At 36.2% G+C, this 10,784-nt stretch overlaps 2 protein-coding genes across 2 annotated transcripts; one reads left to right on the forward strand and one right to left on the reverse strand.

The window, feature by feature from the left end:
- Positions 1–779: 779 nt before the first annotated feature.
- LOC119190323 lies at positions 780–3,167 on the reverse strand. Its single transcript, XM_037442037.1, has 4 exons — positions 3,155–3,167; positions 2,660–2,723; positions 2,212–2,382; positions 780–1,134 (listed from the first exon to the last, which is right to left on the reverse strand). Exons 1-4 carry the CDS (start codon positions 3,165–3,167, stop codon positions 897–899), a joined length of 486 nt encoding a protein of 161 aa, XP_037297934.1. The 3' UTR covers positions 780–896.
- A 4,305-nt stretch (positions 3,168–7,472) lies between these two features.
- Positions 7,473–10,784, forward strand: LOC115448416 (peptidyl-prolyl cis-trans isomerase Fkbp12). Its single transcript, XM_030175845.2, has 3 exons — positions 7,473–7,664; positions 9,751–9,911; positions 10,143–10,784. The coding sequence occupies exons 1-3, from the start codon at positions 7,628–7,630 to the stop codon at positions 10,269–10,271; spliced, it is 327 nt and encodes a 108-aa protein (XP_030031705.1). The 5' UTR covers positions 7,473–7,627; the 3' UTR covers positions 10,272–10,784.

Here is a 10,784-nt window from a genome sequence, read left to right on the forward strand (position 1 = left end):
CCTATAATGCCTAACACCTTTAGAATTACATACGAAACGTCGGTGATGCATTCGATTTGAATCCATGGAGTTTGTCCATTTTAAATTTTTGTGGATTATAAATCAACTTTAACGGTTTTTTGCACTTGCGAAGGTGCGTCATAGTAATTCTAAAGGTGTGAAACATTGGTCCCTTCCTGTACATTCTTTTGCAATAAACATTAGAATTGTCTATGACTACGTTGTCTATGTTGTTTCTTCAGCGATGTATAGTTGTTCGATGTCTAAGTTCGATGTTTCCAACGCCTGGCACTGTGTTAATGTTAAGATTGAAATACGATATTTGTTATAAAATGTTTATATTTGTACGTGTTGTTTTATTACCTGCTACTAATACTGGCTCACTGAATTTGACCACAAAAGTATGCAAAAACAAAAAATCATATGGACAATTATGTACTAAGCCTTGTTTAAGTTATTTTTGATTAGTTTCTGTGTGCGGATACGACAAATTAGTTTTCTCTTAAACTATCTGATGAATCACTGAGCTTACAACTGCTTTGTCGTCATAAAATGCATGCCACTGCTGATCCTGGCTCACAGGAGTTGTGGTGGTGGATGTGAGAGCGGGAAAGTCTCTATAATATGTTTAAAAACATAATAGTATTGCAACATACGTGCTCTTAGAAAGTAAAAGTCGTTTTAATTGGTCTTTACCTGTTGACGTCGAAGGAGGCCCTCCTCCTTACATATATCCATAATATCCCTATATTCAATAAGTTGTTAATAAAACTAGTAACTTATTCAAAGCAATTTATTTCTAAACAAATTGACAGAGATTGCCAATCCGTTGCCTCGCGTCATTTAAGTAAATCGTCATATTAATTTTACCAACGTCGTTTATAAAAATCGTGTATTTATGGACGTCCCCAAACCATAAGGTGGTAGTAGTATCCTCTTCCAACAGCGGATTTGAATTTAACAGTGACATTGTTCAGGCCAATGCCTCCGGAGATCATCCAAGCGGTCGGCCTCTGGGAGAATTCTCCTTGTTCGTGCGCCTGCACTGCGGTGATCCTTGTGGTACTGTTGCCGTTAAAGGAGACAGTTTCGGTTTGGACCTCATTGGCCCTACCGCCCCGGTATACGATAGATCTGGAAATAAAGTGGAAATTAGGCAAGAAAAGAGCAGAAATGTAAAAAGCGATGGTTACAATAAAAAGTTTAAGCTAAGAACAATTATAATGGCACGAGAAGCCGTGTGGCACTGCCAATTTAAATCGAATCAGTTGTTCGAAAGTTGATAAGAAAATCAAGTTGTTTTTTCGAATTTTGTTAGAATTGTTTCTATCCTACCGTATAACCTACCGCGGTAACCTCCTTTAATGAGGAAAGGAAAGGAAAGGAAAGGAATGGAAAGGAAAGGGAGGAGGAGAAGGGGAAGGAGAAGGAGAAGGAGAAGGAGAAGGAGAAGGAGAAGGAGAAGGAGAAGGAGGAAGGAGGAAAGGAAAGGAAAAGGAGAAAGGAGAAAGGAAGAAAGGAGAAAGGAGAAAGGAGAAAGGAGAAAGGAGAAGGAGAAAGGAGAAAGGAGAAAGGAGAAAGGAGAAAGGAGAAAGGAGAAAGGAGAAAGGAGAAAGGAGAGAAAGGAGAAGGAGAAGGAGAAAGGAGAAGGAGAAGGAGAAGGAGAAGGAGAAGGAGAAGGAGAAGGAGAAGGAGAAGAAGGAGAAGGAGAAGGAAGGTGCTCAGTAGACGAAGCCACAAGCAATAAGACTGGCTAGCACAACGGCTCAGTAAATATGATTAATGCTTAATTATTCTAATCATAATGCTTTCTTTGTCTACTCTTACTGGATGATGACAGCATGAGGTATCGTCGGTCGTTTAGCGCTAAACATGTTGAGTGAATTGTAAGTGAGGTCTTTAATCTATCACAAAATGTTTTTCAGAAAACTATATTACTAAAAAAGATTTTTTCGCCTTAGAGAAAAATGATACAAGAATATCGATTGACAACAGATTATCCCTCGCCAGTCGACTCAATTATGGCAGTCTGGCTAACGTGTATTTCGAACATTTTACTCGGACCACTGTTTTAAGTTTTGGCGTATCTAGGCTACAAATATCCAATAGCAAATATCTATAAAGTTTTAGGTTCTTTAGTAGTGAGAAATGTTTTTCACACAAACGAGACCGCGAGCATTACCTAGTCTATTGTAATTGAATTAACTATACCTCTGCAAAAGACTGTCTCCGACAGCGATGAATCCAGCGTTGAAGCTAGACCTCGCAGCGGACGTCTTCACCGAGGCAGCATTAGCTCCAAGAACCGCGAGCACCAACAAGATCAGTGATTTCATCTGAAATTGTTGGTAGTCATAAATAAACACACCTAGCAACATTGTTCTGACCCAATAAAAGAATTCTATAGTGATATTCACTTATGGGTTAAAATCGCAAATTAGATGGTTTATATATTCACTAGTCTATAAAGCAATTATAGCACTAGTCTATAGAGCAACACCAGAGTTTCTTGCCTGTTCTTCTCTGGTGAGAACTGCTTTCTGAACTTGTGGTAGAGTTAATATTCACGGAATCTAAATAATGTATAACATTTTACGGATTCAAATAATTCATTTCATTTCATTTAAAAAAAATTAGTAATAAACACTTGTGAACTCACCTTTCTTGCAATTGGTTACGTCTGTACAGTAGCAAGCACAGAATTATACTAAACACTTCCATACCTGAAACAATATATAGTGGGACCGTTTCCGTTATGCTATGCTTATGTTATCGATGATTCAGGCGGGATGATAATCTAAGAAGTATATCTTTTATTAGTTTTAATTAATTTTTTTTTGTTTTGCATATAAATATGGCGTGTTGAAAAAATAGTTATATTATACAGGAGATCATTTTTGACATTTGCGTTGCTAAATGAAGCCACATATTCGTCTTTCTTCGCCTTTTGACGAATGTTTTCACAAAAAATCCTGGTTTTTAGTTTTTCTGTTTCTTGATCATTTTGTAGTTTTATGCGAGCATGGCGTGTGTGTGGGTGTATTTCTGACTGAAAGTATGATGACACTGCGATGAATTCTCTTAGGGTAGTAGTAGTGGCGTTGGGGCAAAAAAAAATTACTTTTTGTTAATATTTATTTTGTTCGAAACTTACCCTTTTTGTACATCTATGGCTCAATTAAATTATTGCAAAGAGTTATTTCCAAGTAGATAAGTATGTGGTTTTATTTAGTAACGCGATGTCAAAATGACCCAGTCTGTGTAGGAAAAGGGTAGACTGAGATGGAAGTAGCACTCACGGTTTACAAAATAGTTTAACCATTCCATATGAGTTAGCTACCCATTTCCAGGCAACTTAATTTTTCTATGTGCACATGGGTTTATCCAGAGTGAACAAGGGCAGCATGTTTATTCCAGGGACGGTCTTTTGCACGAGTACGGCTACCTCGTCAACATGTATACCTAAACAAATTCTAAAAACTTTACACTGCAAGAGGTAAAAGGTATATAAGGTGTAAATCCTCTATAATATCCCACGTAATATGTCATGTTCCGGGACCAGACTGTGTATATTCTATTTCCAACAGGCCGGCATAATTGCGTTAACTATCAGGGGATAATCATCTCTCATCAGGCACTATCTGGACCCCACACCACTTACCATCAGGTGCAGGGGGTCTCTGTGCCGTCCCCGTATAATAAAGGCCTTGCATAGCATCTTAGTCCGTTTACGTTTATAAATCCACCTGTCCTTATCCCACCAATGAGGCTTGTGGAGTCACCGCAACACGTTCACATCATACGCATTCAACAAGTCTCATTCTCTTTCTCACACGGTATTTTGACAATGCGTAACAAAGACGTAATGCACCGCTTCGCGTTTAAGACGAATAGAAATTGGCATACAGTATATCATTCTACACTTCACAAAGATAACGTAAAACGCCGCGTTAAGAGCTTCCACTGTCATAGTGAGTAAGACCCAAAGCAGGAAATTGTATAAAAAATCGTAACGTACTCATTTAAAAAATAAAATTCCGTTTTTCCGTCTGTCAAATACAGTTTGAATTTGGAATCATGATTAATACCCATTGTTACCGCGGTAAGGTTAGATTACGCCATTACGAGTCCCAGAAGGGTTGAGCCGGTAAGCTAAACATGTACGTAACTGGCAGGGCGTGAGACTCACGTATCGTAATCACATATTTTAAAATTTTACTGATTCACGTTAGCTTGTGTAATCTTGTTATCTATACTACTATATAAATCTGAAGAGTTTTTTTGTTTGAACGCTCCAATTTCAGAAATTAACGGTTCGATATAAAAAAAAATAATTGTGTTGGATAGCAATAGTTGGGACAAAAATAAAAAATGCTGCAAAAACCGGGAAATTTATTACTTTTATGAGCTTCCGTTGCACACGCTGCGTAAACGGTTAAATTATGCAACATGAATGTATGACGGAATTGTACCTCTTAAAAAATCCAAAAATATATATATAATTTAAAACAAAGATCCCAGCCACATCTGTCTTACTGACAGAACCCGATAAACTCAAAAACTACCCAACGGATTTCGATAAAATTTGGTATGGAGATAGTTTAAGCCCTGGAAATGACATAGGCTACTTTCTATCCCGGGAAAATATATAGCGTAACTTTTATAACGGAAAACTTTATTCCGGAAAACACTATCACGCGGGCGAAGCCGCGGTCAAAAGCTTGTAATTATATACAATATGTTTTCGTCTGATACTCGTTGTTTTTATTTGTATATTTTATTTGTTTATTCATTCTTCCTAGATCATATTATCAAAATTCTCTACAATGAAAAATAATTAAAAAAATAAGGCCTTGCTACTCTATCTAACTTTGAATTAGTTAAAACATTTTAAAAATCTATCTATATACTTACATATTTTTAAGTAAACAGATTTATAGGTAAAAATCTGCAGTCTTTCGCATCTTGGCTTGGTCTTGGGTTTTTAACGACGCTTTAGTTTTCCTCATATCCAAGAGCGTCGCCAGTCGATGGCCCAGTAAAGTAAAATATTAAAACCGCGATAAAATTCGTAAAATAGTTTAATTTAAATATCTAACATTCGCGTAAACTTGAGAAATCATTGAGAGCACATGTTCCTCCCCCTTCCCCTCTCCCGCTTTACCAATAACATAGAGCAGAACGTAATAGAGCGTACGGATAATTAGGAATGAAATTGGTGAATTCATTCGAGTTTCGACGGACGAGAATGATCGATCAAGCAAGTCAAGGATTTTGGTTGCTTTACATTTGACAACGTTTTTAGAAACTCTAGGTAGGGAGGGCAGCTGACCCTTGGCGACGCCATTGCTTACATCGCTACTTATGAATAAGTATATGCATCTTATGATTTACCGTTATCCAATAACGACCATGTAGTTTTAGCTATATAGGGTTTATTACATTGTTAATTGTACCAATATTACGATATTATATTTTTTATACGCCGTGTATCCTTTGTTGGAGGTCCTTAAATAAATAAATAAATTACCAAAATCGTCAACTACCCTATTGTGAAGACTTGGAGCGAAGCCCTTTGTTCCATTAGGGGACATCGGACTTTCCTATTAGGACCTAATGGGTGATAATAATTCACTTCATAGTTGCACCAGCAACAAGGGTCAATTTCTAGATAAATCATGGCCTATGACTTGGCATTATGGTTTTCGACCTTAGTCAGTTCCCTCAAAAAATTATTTATTAACTTAAAAATATCTCAACCAAAAAAGAACAACCTTTACCACTTATCATATTAAATATAATGACAATAAAAACGATAAATCATTAGACGAGGCATAAATATTATCATGAACAATTAATTAATATATTCTGGTAAAAGTGATTAAGTATAATTCAAAATGATAATAGGATTTACTGATCAATATCAATACGTTTTGAGTTACTGCCTTATACGGCAAAACGCTCACTGCCTATCGCATCATGGGATAGAATACACACGGTGAAAAGTATTCCTGTTTTCTATGGAGACCGGCCTATGTAAGTACCTACTTACTTATATATTTGATAACACCGGCATAATTGTATCAATTTGCAACGAACAATCTGACTGTTCTGTTCCAGATGCAACACCACTTAAAAAATAATGATATGAATAAATGATAATAAAAATATGATATTCCCCTAAAAACGTCAAAGACACATCAGAGGAAGCATTACGTTAGCTATCTCTGTTAGGTCTACATATGTATTAGGGGCGGCTGCGGTCGTAGACTTAGACACTTCAACGTCAGAGGAAGCCCGCAGCCGTCCCAAATGCGCCGAAGAGGGCCACCGCGGAGTTTTAGCTGGTAGGCCGTGCATAGGTTAAGTTGTATATAGGGTTAGGGACTCGGCCCGGCGGTCGCCCGAAGGTCACCATCAAATCCGGGCTGCTCAACGCCGGGCCGTAAGGCACGGTTACCCCAGCATAACCGATCAGTCGCCCCCCACGAAGGCTGGGCGGTAGTAATAAGGCACTTTGTCCGCGAAACCAAAAAAAAAAAAGGTCTACATATGTATGACATGGGCACGATATTAGCTTATCATACACATGTATGCTCTCCCTCGAAGTGTGCAGCCCAAGTCTCAGGAGTCCACTCCCCTCGCCAAGAATAATGGAGTGCGCCGCTCTGCATCTGCGCAGCATAGACTCGCGCAACATCCCCTGAAGCGCGTATGCGCATGCCCAGAGGCGCATGTGTGTTCAATTGCTTTCTTTGGTCAATATTTGCTCCATTTAATGTGGTTTTTAACCGCTAAAATGCATTCAATAGTCTGTTGGTTTTGTGTCCTAAATAACTTTTGTTGCAATTATTTTTAACACAAATAGGACGTGCCTATACAACACTAAAATAAACGTCTTTACGTTTAAAGAAGAGGACTCTCTCAATTAAATTGTATCTTAAATATGCCTGAGTAGTTGTATTGTGGGTGCGGTATGAATACCGCTAAGGACCATAAAGTTTCGGATCCGAATCCGAGGTCGAACAAAGTACATAATATTGTATTTTTCCGATAAGTATTACACCGATGTCTATAATTCTACATTACATTACATCATGGGACGGAATACATGGCGAAAACGGCGCGTTTTTTAACGATTCTGTCTACTCACTATAATGGGTGCGAATATGTGAGTGCAATGTGATGCAAAAATGTAACTGTTAAAATTTAACAATTTTGAATATTATTAGCATAATGTTCATAATAATCTGTATTGTTTTACATTCAACTGGACTAATTCGAGAATTACAATAAAATTAGATCTCAGACAAAACGGAGACTAGGAATCAGAAATATAAAATCTATTTTTGATAATTTGACTATTGATCACAATTTACAATTATTTTTGTGTTATAAAGATAACTTCACTTTTGTGTATTGAAAAATTCATCTAAAATCCTTAACTCGATTTCACTCGGTGAGTCGAGTTACAATGAGCACAATCGACTCAATTTGCAACACTAGTTCCAGTTTTTAATCTGTGTATTGTGGAGGCGACCGCGTTGCGTCGTATTGGATTTTTCCGACTTTTATTAGCAAAAAAGCATAGTCAAATAACCAAATCTTTACCTGAAAATCTAAAATCATGGGCGTGACCGTAGACACTATTACCCCAGGAGATGGTAAGTGATATAAAAACCACTTTTTTGTGTCTATATGCGGCTTGTTAAATCTAAGTACTATAAGGTTAAAATCTACCTCGCATAGCACTTTATAAGACTAATCTGGTACATTACATGAAAATAGAAAAAAAAATCAAAAACAAATGTCATGGAAAATGCATTATCATTATAGGTAAGTATAATATATTATTTGCAATATTGAAGGCAAGCGTCGCGGCAAGTCACGATATGCCTTCTGTTGCTGTAGATCGTTATAATTCTGATAATTACGCATAATTAACCCACACAGTGCCTTTAATACATAAGTCTAACCATTTGCATATTATTTTCAATGTTTATCGATTATTTCTATACATATTTGTAATGTAATGCAAAAAATAATTATCGATTTTTGCAGTATGCGTACAAATATATCTTTGACATTGGCCTAATAAATAAGTACCTATAAAACACACTCAATATGTACTTATGACCAACAAACAAGCATTTTTATAGTTAATATAGCAAAATATTAGATATGGTGTGATTATCTTACATAGACACTCTTTTTTTTATTCCGACAAATGGCACTGTTACAATGTAGGCCAATTAAATAGTTACCTATAGATAATAGACAACCAAATTCATTTTTCCTAAGTATGCAGGTATAGTCATCTAAAGACAATAGACAATCAGAAATATTTTTCCTAAGTATCTTAGCTTACAGGAAACAAGTTAGCCAAGTAATTGTTCTATTTAGACATACTTATATAACTTGTATGTTCAAAACAGGTTTGAACAATACCCACAAGTTTCTGTAACAATATGCCTGTTTGAATCCTAGTATGATTACTTTCAATGGTCAGTTAAAACAAGCAATCCTTTCTATTCTGTGTTACCTTGTGCTAGCTCCAAATAATACAGACATGCTATATGCTATTTAGAATTATAATTATTTATATTAGAGATCTATTGAAATATGTGAAATGAAAAACACACAGCCTGCTGTAACAGCCGAAGTTATGTACTTATTAATTTCTATAGATTATTTTTATTAATATTAATGAAATTTTACTATTACTCATCAAATACGAATATAAACTAAAATATCTAAGATAGATATTAAAAAAAAGTCTTAAATTCTTGTATAAAGATTAAATTATATTGAAAAGTATGAAAATTATATCTTAACCACACCCATAAGTACACCTTCATTGTGTCAATCCGATATCATACAGTGTAACAAAAATATCTTATGATTATGACCAAAAAAAGGTATAATTGTATAATCAGTTATAACAATTGACTCATCATTTAGTCATCGTTAAGTCAATAAAAGGATTGTCATATCTATTGACATGCTTATTGTAAACATTTTTTTCAGAAACAAGATAACAATTATGTAACAACTGATTATATTTATTTATATACATAAGACTTCATTAATTGTATTGTTGCGGGTAAGCCATGAATTGAAAAGCAGGCTGCATTGATTTTAAAAACTTCACATGGCATCATATTTTTATTAATCCATCTAACTTAACTAGTGCTGGTGCTACAATATAATTTATATCTGCAAGGATAACATCCACCATACACAAGGTGTTAAACCCACCATAGTAGCCCATGTCAGTGTATAGCAGTCCAGGATCAGCCTGTGTATATCCAGTTCCAACAAAACGGTACAATTGTGTCGACTGAGCAGAGATGCTTATTTCTCGGCAGTTGACACAATGGGAGCTATTAGACCCCACTGCATTTACCATCTGATGCAGTGTGGTCACAATGATGTGCCCATGTGAAAAAAACTGGGGTTACCATATTGACAAGTGTTTGCTGCATTTGACATCCATTTTGAAGTACAGACAGGCGTGAGACTGGCATTGGTTTACGATGAGCATTTTAAAAATATGATGTCCTCTGCAAAATTTTCTTCGCCTTGTATAAAAAAATATTTATGTTTACACTAGTTTTATTTTAAATCTACATTTAGATTAACTTATTATATTCAAGAAGACGAGTCTATGGTTTAATTTAATAAATATGTTTAAAATGATCCTGTATTATAAGTTGGAAGATGATTAATCATAAATTTTGATATCCTCAGAGTCCACATACCCCAAGAATGGACAGACCGTAGTAGTGCACTACACGGGCACACTCACCAGCGGGAAGAAGTTCGATTCCTCGCGCGACCGCGGCAAGCCCTTCAAGTTCAGGATTGGCAAGGGAGAGGTGATCCGAGGCTGGGACGAGGGTGTTGCTAAGGTTTGTTCTATATCCTCAATGTAATTTTAAAAGAAGCAAGCTTCTCAGGTTGTAAACACATTGCCTGCTCAAATAATAAAACATTTCAAAATTAAATAGATTTGGAATACTAAAACTTTACCATCCACTGAACTGCACTTATCTTCATAAGATGTTAGATAAGTTTTTTCGAATTTTATTCTTAATCTCTATATACATTTAAAAGTACAATAAAGGTTGTATTGTTTTCAGATGTCAGTAGGAGAGCGCGCCAAGCTGACTTGCACCCCCGACTACGCCTACGGCCAGCAGGGGCACCCGGGCGTCATCCCACCCAACTCGACCCTCATCTTCGACGTGGAACTCTTGCGTCTCGAATAAGCACCCACTCACCCACAAACATTCTATAAATGAAATTGACGATTGTCAATTGTGTATGGTAGGAATTCTGATCTAAAACTGCCAGTAATACGTGTTCTTCGTGTAAGACCAGTACTGCTTCTATATAACTGTTTCAAGGTTGCCCTTCTCTCGTACTTACTAATTTTATGCCCAGCGTTTCTGTGATCTGATGAATTGATTACTTTGTTGGCAACCCAAACATTCCGATAAAGCATTTTTCGCCTCTTAATATTAAATTATGTAGAAATAGTCCTAGAGTAGTATTGATGTTCGAAAACATCTAAGGCATACAGAATTCTCAATATGTTTAAGTGGGTAGCACAAGACAATTACCAAAATATTTTTATTCTATACACGATTTTGTATGTTCGTACTAAGATCAATTTGTGCACAATGAATTCACAGCTGTGTAGTTTTTGTCATCTTTGTGTGTAGGTAATATTTTCAAAGCTTTATTCAGAAAACTAAGGTATAATAAACTTACGAGATCAA

The sequence above is a fragment of the Manduca sexta genome, chromosome 4, assembly GCF_014839805.1.
Source record: "Manduca sexta isolate Smith_Timp_Sample1 chromosome 4, JHU_Msex_v1.0, whole genome shotgun sequence".
NCBI classification, from domain to species: domain Eukaryota; kingdom Metazoa; phylum Arthropoda; class Insecta; order Lepidoptera; family Sphingidae; genus Manduca; species Manduca sexta.